This window comes from Hydra vulgaris, chromosome 11, assembly GCF_038396675.1.
Source record: "Hydra vulgaris chromosome 11, alternate assembly HydraT2T_AEP".
NCBI lineage: Eukaryota > Metazoa > Cnidaria > Hydrozoa > Anthoathecata > Hydridae > Hydra > Hydra vulgaris.
Genome location: NC_088930.1, coordinates 23,562,860 through 23,586,587, shown reverse-complemented (window position 1 = coordinate 23,586,587; position 23,728 = coordinate 23,562,860). Strand labels below are relative to the sequence as shown.

The 23,728-nt window shown below is 29.8% G+C and overlaps 1 protein-coding gene across 1 annotated transcript; it reads left to right on the top strand.

Moving 5' to 3' along the window:
• Nucleotides 1–415: 415 nt before the first annotated feature.
• LOC136087533 (uncharacterized) lies at nt 416–21,350 on the top strand. The gene is made up of 6 exons (XM_065810510.1): nt 416–641; nt 828–1,064; nt 1,364–1,576; nt 1,971–2,035; nt 18,601–18,695; nt 21,159–21,350. Exons 3-6 carry the CDS (start codon nt 1,409–1,411, stop codon nt 21,290–21,292), a joined length of 462 nt encoding a protein of 153 aa, XP_065666582.1. The 5' UTR covers nt 416–641; nt 828–1,064; nt 1,364–1,408; the 3' UTR covers nt 21,293–21,350.
• Nucleotides 21,351–23,728: the final 2,378 nt, after the last annotated feature.

Genomic DNA, 23,728 nt, shown 5'->3' with positions numbered 1-23,728 from the left:
TTACACGTAAACTGATTGAAAGAGATGACATTTTGTGTAAAGTTGTTGTTATGCCATATGGTGATCATAGTCTAGTATTTATTCCTCTTCTTTATGATATCAACTGGAAATAAAAAATATATATGTTTCTTTTTTCTGGAAATAAAATATATATATTTTATTCTTTTTTTTAGGAACTGCATTACATGACTATTATTAGTTTTAGTAAAATCTGTTTTCTCCTAATTTTTCACTACAAAAATTAATTAATAAACCTTTTTTTAAATTATTAAAGAGTAAGACCTGAAAAAAATTATTTAATTATTTTCAAACTAAAATAAAATTGACTTATGCATAAATTGTATTTTTATGTCTTTTTTTTAATGGAAAAATAACTTTGTATAATTAAGATTTTGCTAACCAATTTAATTCTTGCAATAGTAATTAAAATTTATTATCTAATAATGTCTTATGCTCGTGGTGTTTGGATGGAAGATAGTATTGAAACAGAAGGTGTTGTTCCATGTAACTAGATAATTAATAATAAATTGTATTGGCCCAATGGTGTATCTGTAATAAGATATAATACTTCCAACTTTTAAGTAAGCCGGATATCACAAAATGGAAACAGTACAAATATTTGTCAACAAAGTGTGTATGAGGTTGGTAGTTTATTACTTTCTTGAAAACTACTTTTAATATAATCTCTATATAAACAAAAAACCCACAAATAATTTGTAAGTTAACTAATAAGTATTTAAATAATTAACCTTCAACTTTTTTCTTTGTAAATTCTGAATTAAAAGTTGCAGAGTTTTTACAATTTTTTTTTTTTGGTTAACTTCTAGATGAACAAACATGTCATACTTATGAGTTCATAACAAGACAGGAGGAAAAAAGTGCTTCCAAAGAATCTTTGCAAGAAAGTTCTAATGAAGAAGTCAATAGTATGTTTTAAATAATATGTGAAAACTTAACTTACACTTTTCAATGTTTTAATAAAAAATTAGGAATGAAAAAATCAATTCAATGTGACAGGAGAGTATCATCAAGTTTAAAAAGCATGAGGAAGGTTGCAATACCATGTAAGTAATTAAAGAGTTCTACTTTTTTTTATACATTTTTCAATTTTTGAAACTTCTGATTGTTCTTTTATGACATTTAATTTTTACTACCTCTATTATAATCATCCTTAATAAACCATTATATCAATTATTTCCTTGATTTTTGTTGTTGTTGTTTTTTATTTATTATCTTTGTTATAAATATCATCTTTTGTACTTCTTAAGTTATTTGTTTATATAAATCAATAATAAAATTCTCTGCATCGAGCGATTAGGTTTTTTGTATATTTTATCACATTCATTTTATTCAATATCCTTAGCACGGAAACTAAATCAAGTCACACACCCAGAGGTGAATTGTAGGCATGGCTATAGCTAAACTTGAAGATGTCACAATTTGTGGTTGCAGCAGCTTAACACAAACACAGATGCTATCAAATGATGAAGCCTTCAAATTTTGCCATATCAATTCTATGGAAGAACTTAACAAGTTAAATAGCTATTTAAATGATGATGCAAATTTTACTTCTTTTGTAAGTAATATTGATTTTTAAGTTTACAAATGTAATATTATATTATTATAAGAATTGGTGTATAAGAATTGAGCCATTTATTTTGAAAATTATTGATAAAAATGATTACAAGGTAACGGTTTTTTTAATAAATGAATTTAAATTTGCATAAATGCTATAAGCAAAATGGTAAAAATAATAATTCAACTTAACGCAACAAATCTAAAAAGATTTTAGCAGAAATTATCATAAACTAGTCATCAAAATCAATCAATCATTTATTTTAATTTATAAAATAAAGTTAATACAGTGCTAGGATCAGTCACAAACAGTTATGTAACTGACAAAAACGTGACGACCTAATATATCATAATCATCATCAAGTGTAGTGTGTAAATTATGTTTTATATTTTAGAAAACACAACTATCACGAATTGGTGAAAAGTCCATAAAAACAAGCATTAAAAATATTATGCAAAGGTATGCTAAAAGGATTGAATTAAGTGATCGCGATTTGCAAAATCTGGAAAAATATCTTGTCTTCAAAATTTTTGTTTATGCAAAGCCGTGTATTTTGTTTTCAAGGAGCAAATTATTATAAAATTGTTAGCGAAAAGACAAAATAATTGTTATAAAAAACAAAACAAAACAATAAACTTATGACTACAAAAGTAATAACACTCTAGTCACTAACTGCATTATAAAAGTAATAATACTATAATAGTGTTATTACTTTTACAAAGCAGTTATAACATTTAAAGTTCATTCTTTGTTCAAACAACATTAGTAATTCCAAACTTTAATTAAAGTAGAAAAGCATCAAGAAAAAATAAAGTGGATATTCAAATATTATTATAAACTTTAGAAACTTTTACAAAATACACTTAAACAACTTTATAAAAACTTACTGTACAAAAAGTTCGGCATAATGAAAAACTTTACTAATAGTCCGTAAAAACGCGCGTTAATTTTAAAATCAACCAATAATAATTTTTTATTGGTTGATTTTAAAATTAACGTGCGTTTTCATGGACCGTTAGTTATGTTTTTCATAATGCTAAACTTTTTATACAGTACATTTTTATAAAGTTGTTTAAGTTCCTTAAGTTTTAAATATTATTTGAATATCCACTCTACTTTTCCAGATGCTTTTCTACTTCAATTAAAATATAGGATTACTAACGTCGTTTGAACAAATAATGAATTATAAAAGTTATAAGTGCGTTATAAAAGTAGTAACACTATCATAGTGTTATTAATTTTATAATGCAGTTAATTACTAGAGTGTTATTACTTTTGTAGTCGTAAGTTTTATTGTTTTATCTTTTAGAACTTTTTTGCTAACAAATTTAAGTCGATTCGCCCCTAACTAAACTATAATTTTGAAGACCAGATATTTTCCAGATTTTTCATTTCGCGATAGCTTAATTCAACTCTTGTGATGAAATTATTATATGGACTTGTGCAGACTTATCACCACATTAAATATTATACCTATGGCAATAGGGGTTACTGAATCCAACTTATACCTTAATGATACCAATATCACAGACATAACTATTAATGGATTCAATATTGAGCATTGCCCCACTGAGGCCAAAAAAGGTGGTGCTCTTTTATATCTACAGTCTAATTTAAATTATGTAGTTCGTCATGACTTAAAGGTTTACTTACCAAAGTTACTTGAGTCTGTTTTTGTTGAAATCATCAAGCCAAAACAAATGTCCTAATTGGTTGTATATATCGTCATCCATCAATGAATCAAAATGATTTCAATACAACATTTTTAACTCCACTTTTTGAAAAGTTAAGCAAAGAACAAAAATTGATCTTTTTAATTGGTAACTTTAATGAAGATCTACTAAGCTATAGTGAATCTAATCCTATTTCCAACTACCTTGATACCTTATGTTCTTACTCGTTTAATCCTTCCATAATTCTACCTACTCGTATAACACCTAAATCTCAAACACTCATTGATAACATCTTTATGAACTTCTGCTCTTCTGATCATCTCTCAGGTAACCTAACTATTTCTTGGATCACATGGCACAATTTGTCTGTGTTCCTAGCACATCCAACCAACCAAATAAAGTTAAAATTTCTTGACGAAAAAAGTTTGACTCTAACAAATTTATTTTAGAAATTTCTAAAATCAACTAGGAGCTTATGATTAAAAAAGATGACAATATTAATGAATTCATCAATCAATTTTTAAAATCGTTTAATAGAGTTTTAGACCAATGTGCCCCCTATAAAACTTTGACTAAAAATTACATCAAACTTAAATCTAAACCATCTCTAAAGGCTTACTTAAATCTATTTCTGTAAAAAACAAACTCTATAAAAAATTTGCAAGATGTAAAAACATTAATACTAAAAATGAACTGTGATGAATCCAATAAAAACATAAACCTCTTGATAAAGGCTTTATTCAATAATAATGTACTAATCTAAAGATATAAGAGTTTAAATATATATATATAACACAAATAGTTCAAAAACAATAATATAAACACTAGGAATCACAACAATCTTCCCATCTATATAGAAAAGACGACTAGTTTCATCAGTTTAGTATAAAGTCATCAAATTTTACAGGAACTTTGCAAGTTCTTGTTGAACGTTGCAAAACGTCATTAGATGACTCATTTATTGGTTTATTTACTTCAACACTTATTTCAGATGTAATTTTTGGTGATGGTTTTTTATTCACATTAAATACTTGGGCAGTTACATTATCATGAGATTTCGGTGATGGGCTTCTATTTACATTAAATACTTCCGCATTTACATTATCATGAGATTCAATAATTCTGTTCTCGTTGATATTATAAGACTTTTCTTGTGGGGCAGAATATGGTGCAAGATCTTGAAGTGAAACAGTTGATTCTCGTCCATCAGGGTAACGAATATTAGCATATGTTGGGTTTACATCCACTAATTCGACTTTATCAACAAGATTATCGTTTTTGTTTGTTCGCACGAAACGTCTAAGAAAAATGGGACCAGGAGTAACCTTAAGGGTAATGAAGTTCCACATGATGAACGTCGAGGGAAACTGAATAACCTCTCATGGGGTATACAATTAGTTGCAGTTGTTAATAACGAACGAAGTGAGTGAAGGGCATCGGATAGAACAACTTCCCAATATCTAACATCTAGGTTGTGGGTTTTTAGTGCCAAACAAATATTTCTCCATATCAAACCATTATATCTCTCAACTTGTTTATTACTGATAGGATGATATGGAGTAGAATTACTTGTTGCAATTCCTTTCTGAGCAAGGTAAGATTTTAGTTCATTAGATATGAATGATGAGCTTCTGTCAGAATGAATGTAAGTTGGAAAACCACAAAAAGAGAATACTTGGTCTTAACATTTCACAACGGTTGTTGAACTGATATCTGGACACGGGATAGCAAATGGATACAGAGAATAGTCATCAATAACTGTAAATAAATGCTTATTTCTAGAATTAGACGGCAATGGTCCTTTAAAATCTATACTTAGACGATCCATTGGACGTATGGGTTTAATTAATTTGCTGACATTCGCAGATCGATAAAACTTTGGTTTTAATTCTGAACAAGTATCGCAGTTAGAACAAACTTTCTTGACCTCTTCCGTGGAAAAAGGTAAGTTCTTAGATTTAACAAAGTGAAGCATACAAGTGACTCCTGGATGACATAAACAGTTATGTATATCGCTTAGGTTTGTTTGAGGTTGAGTTGTGGCACAAAAGGCGCTCGTAAGTGCATCAGGGACTACATTATCACTTCCAGGACAATACGATATAGTATAGCTAAACTCTGCTAACTCCATCCTCCAGCACTGAATCTTACTATTTTTTATCTTTGTTTTCTTTCGGTTATCAAACATAAAAGCTACAGAACGCTGATCAGTGATTAACTGGAATTGATTTTGTAACAATAAATGTCGCCATTTATGAACAGCTTCAATAATAGCTACTGCTTCTTTTTCTACTGCTGGATAATTAATTTCACTTTTGTTTAATGTCCGAGACATTAAAGTAACTGAACAACCATTTTGATTCAAGGTAGCTGATACAGCTACATCGGATGCATCACATTCAACAACAAAAGGTAAGCTCTCATCAATAGAACTCAAAGTGGCAGAGTGAAGTTCCCTTTTACGTAATTGAAATGCTTCAAATGCTTCACTATCGATTGGGAAGGATTTAACATTAATTAAAGGGCGAACTTTATTAGCAAAAGAAGGGATCCATTTTGAGTAATAAGAAAACATACCCAAAGTTCGACAAAGTGATAAAACATCAGAAGGAGGAGGTAGTAAATCTAAAGGACGTAATCGTTCAGTATCTGGTTTTATATTGTTATGACTAATGCAATAACCAAGAATATTTATCGAAGGAACTGAAATGACAGATTTTGATTCATTTAATGTTAAGCCCCAACGTTTTGAGGCGCTCTGAAACTGTAGACAATTTTCATCATGATGTACCTGATCATAGCCACAAATGGTTATATTGTCAAGGTATGGAAAAGTGTCATGTAACTTTTCTTCTTCAACAAATTTGTCCATAGATCTTTGGAACATAGACACACGATTAGTAACTCCAAATGGAATCCTGCAAAATTGGAACAATTTTCAATTTGTCTCAAATGCTGTATACTTTTTATCTGAATTTTTTATTGGAATTTGATGGTGAGCACTTTTTAAGTCGAAGGTAGAGAATACCTTGTATTTTGCAAGTTCATTTATCATATCATCTATTCTAGGAAGAGAATATGCATCTAATTCAGTGTAAAGGTTAACTGTTTGAGAGTAATCAATGCAGAGTCTTTTTTTGTTTGATTTAGTAAGATCCTTTACAACCACTACTTGGGCTCTCCATGGTGAGAAACAATTATACCATCTGATAATAGCTGTGATATTTCACTTTCAATAAAATTTTGATCATTTTTATTAAATCTTCTTGATTTAGTAGCTATTGGCTGCGTTTTATTTGAAATACTTGTAAACAAGGAAGGTATTTTTATTTTAGCCTTTTGCAGTGCGCATAGGTTATTTTTCCTTGTGACTATTAAGTCTTCTTTTTGTCCACCAAATGGAAAAATAAGATTTTTGTGTTGCTTTTGGAAGTCATAGCCAAGTATGATATCACTACAAAGATTTTCCAAGATACCAAATTGAACATTATTATACAGTAAACCATTTAGTTCGAGTTTAACTGAACAACAACCCACTAATCCAGACTCCATTGTTGTGAGGGCCATAGAAATTTTTCTTTTACTGGGTAATGTTTTTATTTTCAAAGTATCAATAATTTTTTTGCTTATAAAATTATCTGAACTACAAGAATCAATTAGTGCTGTTAATGATTCACCATTAATTTTGACAACAACAGATGCATGAAAAAGGCTCTCAGGACAACCACTTGAAACAGTACACAAACTTGGTTTATGCACTGCAGCTGTAACACTGTCGGTCTTTTTGATTGGCCAGCCAAGACAAACTTTGGAGAAATGTCCTTTTTTCCCACATTTAAAACATGTAACATTTTGAGCCGGACAATTTTTCCGAGCAGAGGTTCGATTAAGTTGGTTGTGAGGTTGATTACCACAATAAATACAATTTGTTTGTGGATGAACAGTCATTGCATTGAGTGCTGCTGAAGGTTTTTCTGGTAACTTTATAGTAGCAACAATATTTGGACTGGTTGATGATGAGAGGGGTTTCTGTTTATTAGACTCAGAGTTCCTCTGAGCAATGTCAAGAGAGCGAGCTTGGTTAAATGCTGATTGTAAATTCAATGTTGAATTTTCAAGAAGGCGTTGGCGAATGTAATTTGAAGTTATTCCAGAAATAAAAGCATCTCTTATTTGTTCCTCTCGATATTGTTCAGCTGAAACATCTTTATAATTACAGTTTTTGTTAAGTTTGCGTAGTTCCTGAAGAAAGTCTTCAAGAGATTCATCTGATGTTTGATGTCTTATAAGTAATTAATGCCTTGCAAAAATTTCATTAGGGGTTTTTATATATAAGTTTTCCAGTGTTTCAATAATGCTCACATAGGAATCACACTCTTCAATGTAATCATAAACATTTGATGATACAAAATTAATGATGGAGCAAAATTTATCTGGAGCATCTTCTCCACAATCCTCTATGAAATTCTCAAATGTTCGTTTCTAATGCTTCCATTCTTTCGAAGCAGTTGGTGCATTATGGTCAAGATCAAGCCTTGTTGGTTTTAAGATCTTTGACATTTTATATATATATATATTATTTATGTTGAATAAATTGTGATGAATCCAATAAAAACATAAACCTCTTGATAAAGGCTTTATTCAACAATAATGTACTAATCTAAAGATATAAGAGTTTAAATATATACATAACACAAATAGTTCAAAAACAATAATATAAACACAAGGAATCACAACATGAACTTTTCACAAAATTTAAATTCTATAGAAATAAATTTAGCAGCTTATTAAAAAGTAGTAAAAAATCGTACTACATAACTAATTTTAATAACAACATGAACAACATAAAAAATAAATGGAAAGGCATAAAAGATATCATAAATATTAAAGCATCATTACATAAAATACCTACTCAGCTAAATGTGAATGAAAATATCATCTCAGACCATGCCACTGTTTCAAATATATTTAATAACTACTTTGTTTCTATTTGTGAAAAACTACTCAATAAAATCATGCCATCAAAATATACTTATAGTAGCTTTCTTAATTTGCTTAATGCTAATTCTTTCTTTATTGACCCTGTGAGTGAAGATGAGGTATCTAGTCTTATTAATATTGCTCTTAAAAGTGATAAAAGTTATGGGCCTAACAGCATACCTACATTTTTTCTTAAACTTACTTCTCGCATAATCTCCAAACCTCTTGGCATTATGATAAATAATTCTTTTTCTATTTTGTAATAAATATTATAATATTCAGGTGAAAATAGCATCGGAACAACATTATCATTCTGAACATAAAAATAATGTGATTTTAATATACCTTTGATTTTTCTTGAATAACTTAAAATTGAACTGAATCCAAATTCATTTTTTTGTTGTCTTGTATCGTTTTCTGACATGTGATTCTGACATTCTGACATTACAGATATTTGCAAATCTTGTAATGCTAACGCAAAATCTGCTGCTGACCTGATTTCGTATTGACTAGTTTTAACTCTCAGGGCTGCGATTCGCTTAGCAGTTGCTCCTATTTCGTCAACCACTCCTTTCCCGTGCATCGCTGCAAAGAAATGCCAGAAGAATTTTTTATGAAAACGTTTTTCAAACACAATCATTGCAGCCATAATGCTTTTATTTTTGAACTGAGAAGTGGCATTATCGCTGAACATGTGTACTTCTTTGACTTGATCAGGAATAAAGTGAAGGATTTTGTCAATGTACGGTATAACAGAAGACTTAGTATGATCAGTTGAATCTGAAACTATGGCAAATGTTTTTAACTCAATGTTCCAGACTGCTAGGGTCATGATAGAAACTTGATTTTGACCAAGATGAGCCGCTTGTGGCTCATTTTGATAAAAACACCTAGCGTTTTCAGCCCAGTCAACTTGGATTACCGCAATTTCAGAATTAACACTCATCGAAACCTCCTTCAGTTTATTAAAAATTGTTGATTGGTTTTTCTTTACAAATGCATGTTTAACGAACTTATTACGCATTGCTGATATGTGTTGGATGAGTTTTGTTACAGTAGACTTTTTTGAAGTTTTTTCAATGTTTGCATATGTTTTAGTTTCAGGCTTTCTCCACTCGTCCCAGGATACTTCGAAACCAAATGTATTAACAGTTTGCAAGTGTTTATCGAACTGTTTCATACCTTTGCATGCAACGCATTTGTCATAGGCGCAATCGTATGTGTACAGTTCACAAACAAAGTTATTTATCATTTCAGATCCAACATTGATTGAAGGCGCTTGAATTGATTTTGTTAATGCATTTAAGGCAAATCACATATTTTCATGCAAACTACAAACACAAACATTATGCGGAAATTTTGTAACTGATTTTACATTGCGTGGACGAAGGTCCCAAAATTTGCTGCGTCCAATTTTTATGTGCAGATGCTTTTCCTTGAATAACTCGAAAGCTTCTTTTACCGTATAATATAAATGACGTATCTGAATGTTGTTTGCTTTTCCGTCAGATAATTGAATTCGAGTGACATCTTTTTTATTTGGTGATATTTGGGAAACTTCATCTTCATTATAAAAGTTTACAACTGCTAAAACATCGCTTTCAGAAAGACCATACAGCTTTGAACATGCTGGAGGTAGACTCGAATTATCTTTACAAGCAGAGCTATTTGAAAGAACAGAAAGAGTGGGTTCAGTGACGCAACAGCTTTTAAACTATAACTATATGTTAATACAATGCTTTTTGACCAATTTTTTTTTTTAGTAATGGTTGAACGTTTACATTAAAATATATAATTTCTAAAAAAACCTTGCCATAAAGCATAATTTCATTGCGATTATTAAACTTTTTTAGCTTTTAGTTCAGTGACGCAACGTAATTTTTGCAGATGTGTATGTGACAAAAAAACACTTGAATTATTTTTAAAGAGTAAAAGTTTTTTTACTCAAGACATATATGTAATCTCAAAGATTCTTTCTAAACAAAAATATGGGTATGTTTTGTTTAAAATATTGCAATAACTCGCCCTCAAATTTTACTCACTTTTTCGAATAATCAAAAGAACAAACAGTTGCTAACATTCATCAAATTTATCTACTCGGTTCGAACATTTTCTACTCAAAATTTATTTTAACAATAATTTTAAGGTGTTTAAACTGTAATTAAAGAAATAAAACCTTTTGAAAAAAGAAATTTTTAAACACGAAATTTATCTCTTCCATCGTGGAAATAGATATATATATATATATATATATATATATATATATATATATATATATATATATATATATATATATATATTAGGGTGGGGCATAAAACACAAAAGTCATTAAATAAAATACCATAATAATTTTTCTGGTTCCTTTTGATATGTGTATTAAAAAAATGTATTTTTTTTTTTTTATGAGTACCCCTATGGTTGGTCCCAGCAGTCCGAAAATTAGAAAATTTTTAATTTTTGTAAATAATAAGGGGGGCAGGGTCACTTACAAATATTTTAAAGATATCTTAAGGGTTATTTTTGTAGCCTGATATATCTATTTTTAGATTATGTTTTGTTTTATTGCAAAAGATGATGAAAATGGTCAGCCCTACCGATTAAAATACATGTTTATATTTGAGAGGTAGGGGGGGGGGTGTATATATATTTTTTCCTACATATTTTAAATAAAAAATATTTTTACATTTGCATTTATTTTTTAAAGAAAGATTATTTTAAAGTTTTCAACTAAGATTTTTTTTCTGTTGTCTGAAATTTTAGCCGATGATCTGCAACAACTAATAAATTAGCTTGGCTATCTTCTTCGTTTCTGAAAGTTTCAATGAAGTCTTGACCAAGTTTAATAGCTTGTTCTGCACTATCATTTACAACAAGAAGACCAGTGACATAATTTTTAAATCTAATGTAACCCGAAAATTTTTCCCAGTTTGATGAACTGATTTTAAGCCATTCTGTCTCATGTAATGTCATTTTTAATAAATCAAATAAAAACCAGCTTTCAGGACCAATAAAATCTGCAATATTTTTAGTTATTTTTTTTTCATTGTCAGTAAAAATTTCGGAATTCAGTATCTCCATCTTATAAGGATAGGAGTTTTAATAAACCATGGAGCATAAAATAGTGCTGTAAATGAAGCAATTTCATAAATCAGCTTTTCCTCTTGCAATGATGTTATGTTAGGACATAAGTTACTGAATTGTGGCTGAAGAAGATCATATGTTAAATAATAAACTCCCTGTGCCATAAACCTGGCATGATGCGAAGCCATTGGAAATCTAAATTGGAATTTTGTTACTTTGCCACCTAACCAAAGAACTGCTAATTGTATAAAATACTGGTAATTATTTCTTAGAAATATATTATTATCTAGGCAATTTTGAAGGAATGTTAATGATTCAGAAGCCTAAATTTCAAAAAACTTTATTATTAAAACTTATATTTAAACACATTAATCTAAATAGGACAATATAACCAACCTGCTTTTCCAAAAAAGATATAATTTTTTTTCTGAGTCAAATCTCTTTAGGTTATCATAATTTATCTTCTTTTCAAGAATTGATTTCCAATTACCCTTCAGCCTATCAAATAACTCAGTCTTTGGTCCACTTATTTTACCACCAGTAAGAACATTTGAAAAGTGCTAAAATATATTTATTTCAAATCATTTAAATAAATTTTATTAATAAAGCATTTAATTCATTAAGAAATATTAATAATTAAATATATAAATAAATATAAAAATATTACATGATTTTTTCAATATTTACCTTTATACATAATTCATAAACGTGATGTAGACAAGCCATCCAAATTAAAGCTTTTCCTCTCCACTGCTCAATAAGAGTACAGATTCCAGACAAAGTTCTTTCATTTCTAACATAATTTTTGAGTCAAAATGCACAGTAAGACTTTTATCCTTAGCCAATGTAATGAAGTTGTCTTTAATATTACAGGCAGTTTTTCTTATACTTAATTTTTTCTGCCTCAAAATTCTTCGTTTAGAAATAGAAAAATCATGTCATTCCAGAACTATTATTTATAAGAGAAGCAAGAGTTGCACTCAGTGCATTCGAACTTATTCCTATCGTGATGCTGTTGGAGCTAAATCTTTTTCTATATTTTTTGGAACAATAAGAGGAACAACATTAGATTTTCTAATTTTTCTAGAAGGCTGTAGATACTCTTCATCTTGATTATCATCTAAAGTATTAAAAATTTTTGTTGTGTTTTCATATTTCTCAGTAACCAACTCTTTCTGTTTTCTTATGGACTCTTTTGTTCTTTGGTTTTTTATTTTCATTTTTCTTTTTGTTTTGTTTTTTACAAATTTTTATGAAATTTTATCTTTACCCAACATTTTCTGAGCACGCGCTCCTTTCTGGTTGTTAAGAAAATCGGCATCTTCTTTTCTAGTTTTTATATCTTTAGTTTTATCTTTCATAATAATACCTTCACAATTCTTTTGACTTACATCAAATACTTCCTCTAGCATTCTTGAAAACTGTTCTCTTTTTAAAACTAAATTTGTACTTAAACGGTTCCTGTGTTTGTTTCTTTTCTCTTCTTTTCTAAGTCAACAATCTTGTCTCTAAAACAAATGTAGAAGAATGCATTAAAATTAATGTAATTTATTATAAATATATAAAATTGTATGACTTTATAATTGCTACTTATATAACATAAATTTGAAATTGGATTAAACTAAAAATTAAAATTATTTTAAATTTATAAAAACCTGATATGTTTGACAGTATTAATAAAAGGAATTCCTGCTTTTTGCCATATTTTCTTCACCTCATAAACAACGCATGGTAAACATTTTTTGAGACAACCGCCTATTTCAACACATTGTGCAGTTAAGAAATCACCAAGAGGACATGAAGCTATACTAACTGAGGAAATGTTTGGAAAATCAGCTCTTAGCATAAGATCTCTGTAATGGTAACATTGCAATACAGTTTTTTTAATTGGCAATTGTGTATTAGGTATTGTTCCAATTCTTTTTCCAACAAGAAAAACTTCACGATGAGATATTTTTTCAAAACTATTGCTTGTTTGCATTATTTTTATTAACACTAAGATAAAAATTTTAAAAATTACCGACTTTTTTAACTTAACCTTTCCCCCCCCCTACCTCCCAAAAATAAACATGTATTTAAATAGGTAGGGCTGACCATTTCCATCATCTTTTGCAATAGAACAAAACATAATCTAAAAATAGATATATCAGGTTAAAAAAATAACACTTAAGATATCTTCAAAATATTTGTATTTGTGACCCTGCCCTCCTTATTTACAAAAATTATAAATTGCTTAATTTTCGGACTGCTGGGACCAACTATAGGGGTACTCATAAAAATAAAAAAATTACATTTTTTTAATACACATATTAAAAGGAACCAGAAAAATTATTATGGTATTTTTTTTAATGACTTTGGTGTTTTATGCCCCACCCTAATATATATATATATATATATATATATATATATATATATATATATATATATATATATATATATATATATATATATATATATATATATATATATATATATATATATATGCGGGTATGCTGTTAATTGTTTAATTAATGAACCCACACTGTCAGTCGAACCGTGTACTACTCTTTGTGTGCTCTCTCTAAAAAAGCCAATGTGCTCACTACTCCTTGCATGAGCTCTCCAGTCTATAGATAGAAGAGCTTACATATATGTACAGTGCTGTGCAAAAGTCATTATAACAGTAATATTTTTAAGGTTTTTTTCTATTTTCTTGTAGCGTTACAAATAAAAACGACTGAAAACAATTGATTTGGATTATTTTTTTTATTGCAACTGTTCATACAATTTAAAATTACACAGTTTATTAATACTTTGTCTGCCCACCCCTTGATTTGATGACAGACTTGATCCTACGGGGCATAGAGCTAATCAAGTTCTGAACAGTAGCTGGTGAAATATCATTCCATATGTTCTGTAAATGGGCCCAAAGTGCATCCTTATTGCTAGGGTTTGCTCCTTGCAAGTGTTTAAACATTATTTCCCACAGGTGCTCTATGGGGTTGAGGTCTGGACTCTGGGCTGGCCAGTTCAGTACCCGTATATCATGATCCTCCAGATATGCAGTCACAAGCCTTGCTTTATGGCAAGGAGCATTGTCCTGTTGGAACAGGAACTCTTCTCCATTGCCAAAAAGCAAATTGGCTGATGGCAGCATACAGTTCTCGAGGACCCTGACATACTGGTGTTGATTCATGGTATCCTCACACCTGTACAACTGGCCAACCCCTGCCCAGGACATGCAACCCCAAACCATTATGGAACCTTCCCCGTGCTTAACTGTTGGAACAATGCACTGTGGGATGAACTTTTCCCCGGCTTTCCTTCTTACATAAGCCCTTTTAGCCCCACAAAACATCTGGAATGAGCTTTCATCGCTCCACAATACCCTTTTCCACTCCTCAACACCCCAGTCCTTATGTCGTCGCGCAAAATCCAATCGAGCTTTCTTGTGGGCAACAGTCAAAAGAGGTTTCTTGGCCGCTACACAACCTTGTAGACCGGCCTTCAGGAGTCTCCTTCTGACTGTGCTTGTAGATATGTCCACTGCCGACTGTTTCCTGATGTCCGATGATGTCATTCGACGATTTTTCATACTCATACGAACTAACATCCGATCCTCTCTGATCGTGGTCTTCTTTGGCCGGCCGTCCCTGGGAAGATCGCGTACGGAGTTGGTTGCGGCATGCTTCCTCACAATTCCAAATACGGTCAGGTAGTGGATTTTCATTATTTGTGCCACCTTCCGATACGAATATCCCTCCTTAATCTTCGCCAACACCTCACATCTCTGTTCCATCGTCAACTTTCTATACGGAGTCATGTCTGAAAAATGTAAACAAAATTTTTAAATAATATAAAATAATAAAAAGAAGTAATAAATATTAAAAGTGCAATAGTATAAATATAAAATACATAATAAATCATGTTATTACAATTGTTATTTCTACAGAATATGACAATTTTTAAATTTTATTGACCAAAAATTCCAATTTTGTTACATGATATTAAAAAACAATTTTATGGGCTAAAAAAACCAAAATCTCATGCTTTCCACATAAATCCATAAGTAAAATACTATAAAACTGCATAAAATGTCATTAAATTACTAAACTAAACAATAGTTTAGAAATAAATTTTAACATACCTGCTAAATCGCCAAAACTTGAAAATTCACCGATCGCCACGAGAAAACCCGATAAAAATGGATAAATATTAATAAAATAACACAAAATGTGTTTAAAAACAAAGTCAGCTGCTGAAGCAACCATTTAAATGAATAGTTATGAAGTAATCGCCAGATGGCAGGACCCTATGGCGTTTTAAATGCACTGTAAGCTTGTTTTCAACGCTGTTATAATGACTTTTGCACAGCACAGTATATATATATATATATATATATATGTATAATATATAACTTAGGCCTTAGCGTTATAACTTACATATATACTTATATATGTACTTACATATATGTACATTATATATAACTTAGGCCTTACATATATGTACTTATATATATGTAAGTACATCTTGATTTGCCTATCCGCAACTAAACTAATGGTTTTAATTTTTGGTAATACATAATAATAGTATATTGAACTCTGTGCTAATTAACATAAATCGAATTAACTAACCGTAACATTATATTTTTTACATTTTATTTTAATGTTGCTCCACCAACATCAATCAATTCGTTCACCTAAAAAAATATGCAGTGTACTCATATTAATATATAATTAAAAATACAACCCATTATATATAAAATAACCATACATACAGGTTACTAAACAAAATTTATATAGATTAAATAAAAACCAATAAATTTTATTTACTAATAATTTGTAGTTTTCTTCACATAGATAACACATAATATAATAAAAAACTCTAAATACAAAATATATTTTTAACACCATATAACATTATGATACAAAGGGAAAATAGCAAAACCCTTATCTATTGGTAAAAGAACACATTTTTTGGAAATATCTTCCTTAGACAGTTTTTGTATTGTTTTTAATATTAGGCCACTCAATTAAACAGATGTTGTGACCCTTTAATTCACACGGGGTTTCAAATAAATTATAAGCATGTTTTAATTTTATTACATGACATGCAAATCTGCCATTAATCTCCTCATAAACTAGTGCTATATGACCATTTTTTAAAAGAAAACACCGATCTTTTTATTTTTTAGATATCACAGTTAATTTTGCAATTCTGTTTATTTTTGATCCAGATTTTTCTAACTCTGCTAGCCTGTTCACAACTTGGGCTACAGGATTTTGTGCACTGCGTACAAACTTCTTTAAAACTTGAAGATAGTTTTCATAAGGAAAACAAGGTATTATGTCCAATTCAGAGTCAAAATGTATACAGTCATCAGCTAAGTGAATCAAACTATGAACATTGTAAACAACAAAGTATTCACCATAGAAAGTAGGAGCATTATTTACAAAAAATCTAAGTAGTCCTTTTGCATAATTCAAATGAGAAGTCCTGCACTCTTGATTTTCTCCTAATAACTAGCCAATACCTACACTTATAGTAAGGAAATGTTCGTAAAAAGCTTTAGGCAAAACACTTTTGAGCACAAGAGGTCCTGTATACAGTAGAAATGATCTAAACTCTGATGCTTTATATCGCTTAAGTTCATTAAGTGTCCTAGGTTGTCTAGCAAATTCAGTTGGTAGACAGCCTTTAAACGATTCAAGACAGCTAGATACTGATTCTTTTTGCAGTGAAGTTAACCGTGATTTCTTCATACCAGCCGTTGTTACTAAAAACAACATAAGACGCTTACATACTCCAAGGTGCATGTAGTCTAAGGGAAAGCCTTCAATGCACAAAAATCCAATTTTTTAAAGAGGACTTTCAGCAATTTGATGTTTAGTGTAGCCTAAAGTATTAAAAATATTGGATGATCGAAGTTTTGAATTACTATCACTAAATATCATTCTTTTATCAACTTTAGTACCTTCTACAATACATTTCTCACACCCAGAATATGAGTTATGTGCTTTAATACATTTCAAAAATTGACGTGCTGGTGCATCACAAACAAAAGCAGTCAATAATAGTTCATATACTTTACCTAAAAAGATTATGTTCTTATTTTTAAGAACAAGGTACTCATTAACAAAATATACAGCTACAATGAAAGGGATTGAATTATTAACTGTGCACAAAACAGGCCATAGTTGAGTTAAAGAAGACTTATACAGGGGAACACAATCAACGTTGGTATGCATTTTCAAAACCGAAGAATGTATTAAATGATCACTGCAAGAAAGTAATCTCAAAATACCTTTTTCAATACCAATATAAATAAAAAAACCACCACAAGATTCATCAGATCTGCTTGAAACAGGAGTTTGAAGTTAAGTTTGTGGATCTTTTGGTTATTTGGTAAAGTTTTGCGAGTGTAGTATAGAAATAAGATCTTTTATACATGCCCTTGAGCAATAATGTTTTGTGGCCCAAGCAGTTAATTGACTTTTTAAACTTTTATTATTTGCAGCAACACTGGCAACATAATATAATGACAAAACGTCATCAATTTCCCTTACTGGCAATAAGTAATTGTTACAATCATTAGTTGAAAAGTGATCATCTGAATCAGATGTAGTGAATGATGAATCGGATTCTGATTCATCATTAACTACAGCATTACCATTATAACTTGGTATAGAACGACTTTCTGCTTCCTTATTTTTTAAAATTACTTCCTCTTGCAACTTATAAGGTAAACTGCATCTAAGTAATTCATTTACTTCATTATTTAGGAGCCGATTTTTTTTCCAGTAAAACATTTATATTGTAAGTTATAATATTTTTTTTTTAAACTAAAAAAAAAAGAAAACTATACATGTGTTAATATAAAAAAATGGTAATACTTACGTTTAGAACTCATTTTGAAAGATACCAACTCAAAACTTTCAGGTAACTTTCCAGGACTATATAGTCCAGAATATATATTCTTGAATACCTTAAAGTATATTTTCCAGAGCACACCGACACATTGAATCAACGTAAATAAATGACGTAACTTGTGACGTTCTTGAGAAAAAGCTTCACAAAAAAAACGAAAAATGTACATTATTGATAATGTCACCTGTGAACTTTATTACCAAACTATGTCTTAATGAAGCACACAATATTTTATATAATTAAATATTTGCCAAAATGTTTCAAGTCTTAAATTTAATACTATTTGATAAACAAATGGTATTAAATTTAAAATATAATGGTAATTTTTATAGTTTTTGGTCTTTTTCTGTCTTATTAAATAAATCTATTTTTTTTTAATTTCAGTTTTTTACCTAATGCAACACAATCATTATGTAATATACATGGATCAGGGGCGAAGTTCGGATTAATAAAATCTAACATCTACAGAGCAATAGTTGGTAAGCTACAATTTTTTTTTACTAATATCGAACTCATTGTTGATATAATTATTTACACTATTTTGAGTTTTATTATTATTTGGACTCCTGTATTCAGGGCCGGATTTAGGGGAGGGCTGAGTGGGCTGCAGCCCAGGGGCCCCCACAAATTCGGGGCCCCCACAATTTTATGATATTTAAATTAGAATACAGAAAAAATATTTTATTTATATTTACACATATTTAATTAAATAATATTGAACTTTTTTTGGACATTTAAAATTTTTTATTTTACTAACTAATAATAGATGTATTTATGTTTATTGACAATGAATGGTCTCTAAAAATCAAGATAAGATAGATTATGCCGTCCGCGATCGGTGTGCACCGTCGATTGTAATAATATTAGTAAATGTGATTCTAAATATGGCGTCCTATGATTCAACCGAATCGTAAATTTCAATTTAGAACCGAATATGAGAAATTTATTACACAACCGAAAATATTCACGAAAAAATTAGAACCGAAATAATTTCAATCGAATTTTCGATCGAAAGTCATAATTGTATTTAGAACCGAAAAAATTTCGATCGAATTTTCGATCGAAAGTCGTGAAATAAAGTTTTTAAATTAAATTAAAATAAAAAATGAAAGAATTTTGTTATTCGATCCAAATTTTTTCGCTTGTAAAATTCGGTTCTAAAGCATTCGACGCAAGAAAGGACTTTGTAATTCGATCCTGCAATGAAAGTATACTTTTCGGTTCTAAATTTTTCGGTTGTGAAATATTTCGGTGATGTTTTTGAGGATAAATATTTTCGGCTCTATCATGTGACACGCTAAATATACACTTGTGGGTTTTCGGAAATATAAAATGTAGATAAATTATCGTTATTTGTTCGTTGCACTTATTGCATGTCAGACGTCAGTTAACAACAGTTGCATACACAATAGACAATAGTTACAGACTTTATTTGTTTCTTAAATTATAAGTTAACCAGTGAATAGTGTTAAAATTTAAAAATGGAAGAAGATCGTCATAAATTAAAGCGAGTTTATATGAGTGGTGCAGATAAACGAAAATTGGCAAAAGAATAAGATAAAAAAAATACGGAAATAATTTCAAAAACTAGGCGAATGACAGAGTTTTTCATAACACAGTCCAACACAACTTCTTCTTCTGAGGTTCAAAGTTTTACAATTACTATACAAAAAATAAATATTACTTTTAATAATATATATTTTTTATATTTAATAGCATATAATAATAAAATATATGCAGGTTAGGTAGTTTAAATAATAAATATTACAATTAATATTTTTTTCATGTATACATACTATACTATACTTATCTCTTCAAATTTACCTTTCCTAATTAAATTGTTTAAAATCGAAAAAAATTCAAAATTTTTTACCTGTAATTGATACGTTTATTTCTAACTTGGATAAACGATTGTCTGCTTATGAATTGGTATACCAACGATTTGGTTTTCTTCGAAAAATAGAACAACTAAGTAACCAAGAAATTGAAAATGAAGCAATTAAACTTGTTAAAATTTACCAGGATGATATTGATGAACACTTAGGAAACGAACTTATTCAATTTAAAGAATTTTATAAACATTTTAAAGAAGAAAGCAGTAAATTTCACAATATTAGTCAAGAACATTTAATGTATAAAATATTAATTAATAAGGAAGTAAAAGATTGTTTTCCTAATGTTGAAATAGTTCTTCGTATTTATCTTGTTATTATGATTACAAACAGTAGTAGTGAAAGATCATTCTCTAATTTAAAGCACATAAAAAATAGATTGCGTACTTCTATGGACGGAGACAGGCTCAATCAACTAGCGATAATGAGCTCTGAGTCTGATATTTTAAGAAAACTTGATTTTCAAAACGTTATTGATAAGTTAGTACAAATAAAATTAAGAAAAGTTCCCGGCATTTAATTTTAATTACTTGACATTATTGTTTTTATTATTTTTATTTATTATTTTTCATTTAATTACTTACACTGAATATTATGATAATATTACTTAATATACTAGTTACAGTAACTAGTATATTAAGTAATATTATCATAATGTCGAGTATAACTAGTAACTAGTTATACTCGATTTGATTGTTTTTATAATTATTTATTACTAAATAGAAGTTAATTGTTACTAGTGTTACTACTACTAAACATAATAAAAAATATTATTCAATAATTAAAAAAATATATTTCCTTATTTATTTATAAGGGGCCCCCACAGTATATTCCGCCCAGGGGCCACCACATACCTAAATCCGCCCCTGCCTGTATTCCTAAGGCCTAATTAGATAATTAGGTATTTTGTAGACAAAACAAGAAGAAATCAGGTTAAGAGATTATTAATTATGTTGAAAAAGTAATTATGTTGTATGTGTTGGTCAACATAGCTCGATAATACAATTATTTTTTGTGCTTTAAAATATTTAAATAATATTTATTTCTTAGATGCTGTTCTTTTAAATAACAAAGAGGTGACTAAGTTAGAAATATGCGAAGCAATCATGCTTCAACTTAAACATGCATCTCGAAGATCCCACGGTGGAGGATCGATTGTTCGCAAAGTTCCCACTGAAGAGTAAGCGTTGTGGAGATGCTTTTTAATATTTATTTATATATTTATAAATAAAAAATCATAATTATATTTTGTTATTTTTGCTATTTCCAAATAGCTTTGTTATAATTTTTATTTTATCATTTTTAAATTATAATTATATAAAGTTATAATTTAAGTTAAACATTTTGCTATTGTATTGCACATATGTGCAATACAATAGCAAAATGTTTAAGTTAAAAAGCAACACAGCTGTGTTTGTTTTTATCTTTGACATTTTTTCTTAAATATTATATAGAACCATGGTTTTTTGTTACGTCGAATTAACGTTGTTTTTTTACGTCGAAACGACGTCGTTTCTTTCGACGTCGCTATTTGTTACATTTTCGACATAATTTCGACGTCGTATCGACGTCGGGTGCGTACTGACGTGGACAAGAAGGTTGGATAATAACGCGGACAAGAACATCAACGCAAAAACGGCATGTTTTTCAGACTAGATCAACCAATCAAATATTTACAATTACATAGTAGTTATTTTACTACGTAGATAAAATAAAACATGTGAAAGTAGAAGAGCCTAGAACTTTTTTCTAGAGACAAATGATGATTTTTTCATTATTATTATTGAAAGATAAGCCTAAATGGGGTTCTTCCTGATAGATATGGTTTATCAAGTCTTGCATGTGTTCTTTAACTAAAATGTTGAGCAGCCGTGGCGCAGTGGTTAAAATTCTGACAAAGAACCCCGAGGTTCGACACCGGCTCTAGCCCAATAAGCGACATTGGTAAGGAAGGAGGCGTAAATTTCTAGGTAAATACTCTCACGCGGTGCTCCGTGATAAGACCGTAAGGACTTCTGGGAGCAACTAAATAACCTTAAAAAAAAAAAAAAAGTTGAATTAGACTTTTTTTTTTTTGGTCATGCACGCCAAAAACCACATTAACTAAATTAGCTTTATTTTCTGAATTGTTTTAAAAATTAGAACCTAATTTTTTGAAGGTTGTTATAACAAATTGCTTTTAGGATGATTGTATCACTGCCAACCTGTATTTTGAGGAACACCTGTACTACAAAAACCACATCATATATGATGCATATATATGCAATTCAAAAACCAGGGGCGGATCTAGGGTACGTCTGTAGACGAACCAAAAAATAAAATTGAATCTAAAAAAAAAAAAAGGTAATATAATATTTTAATATTGTGTATAAAAATAATTTTTTACTTAACCATCATATAAATTAGATTTAAGTTTTATTGTCGTTATTTAAACACTTATGAAAAACTATATAGATAATTTTGCTTCTTGTTTAGAGTAAATAAAATTGCTTATTGTTAAGAGCGGTTTTTCAAGTTTAAATAAAAATATCTTTTTCAATTGCCCAGCCAACATTGACAGACGGGTACCGTATGAATTTTTTCTGGGCTTATGGGAACGGGATTTTAACGGGTAAGTGTTTTGTTTTCCGAACGGAAAACAAAACACTTACCCCACATGGTAAAAAAATTAGGGTTCGGACTGTCTGCACAGATATGCGCAGATATGCGCTGACAGTGTAATTTGTCTGCACAGACGTCGGTGCCGACAAAATTTACTGCTTTGCAGACGATTTTTTGAAATCAACAAAAAAAGATTTAAACTTAAAAAATGTTTTAAGTAATATTTTAACTTTATTATAAATTCAGTGATTAGTAACATTAGGAGTTTTCAAAGATTCTTACAGTAATAAAAAAATATAATGCTGGCGCCTATTCGGTGATTTCTTGACATTCAATTTCATTGAGAATTGCACCTTCTTCAAGAATGTAATCAGTCTTGTCATTTGTGTCCATCAGCACGCTATTGGTATACAAGAATACCAGCTTTTCAACTCTCTCATTTGTAAGACGATTTCTTAGTCGCGAGTGAATAAATCGAAAGGTCAATCAAGCTCTTTCTGCTGTAGCCGATAAGCAGATCATTTCGTTTATAGGCTTAGCAATTTCGTAAAGAGCAGGATATTTATCGCGACCGATAATGTTCCAATAATTTCGCGCGTTCACCTTGAATATTGTTTCCTTTCTTCTCTCAGGCAGCGCAGCCATTTCTCCTATAAAAGCAATCAATTCATCCTTAGCAGTGTTAGCAATTTCAGGTTTGATCTTTTTGGCGAATTCAACTGTAGCAGTGATATAATCAGTTTTTTCTTCATTCAAAAATAAGCCTTCTGCGGCATTTTTGGGCGTTAATATGAAAGCAATTCCAATACCTGGTGCAAAGAGAAAATTGAGGCGAGATTGCACTTTTTGTTGTATGTCTTTATCGTCCATATATGAACTGTACATTTGACCAAAGTAATCATACACGAGAGACAATGGAGCTTCATTACTTTCTAGAGATCTTTCTTTTCTCACGATTTACGATTACTTCATTACTTTCTAGCGATCTTTCTTTTCTTACGATCACGTTAAAAGGAAAA

Coding starts and splice junctions, on each gene's coding strand:
- LOC136087533 (XM_065810510.1), top strand. CDS start 1,409: ATGGCTATAGCTAAACTTGAAGATGTCACAATTTGTGGTTGCAGCAGC. Junction 1,577..1,970: donor ATGCAAATTTTACTTCTTTT/GTAAGTAATATT, acceptor TTTATATTTTAG/AAAACACAACTATCACGAAT. Junction 18,696..21,158: donor CATCTACAGAGCAATAGTTG/GTAAGCTACAAT, acceptor TTTATTTCTTAG/ATGCTGTTCTTTTAAATAAC.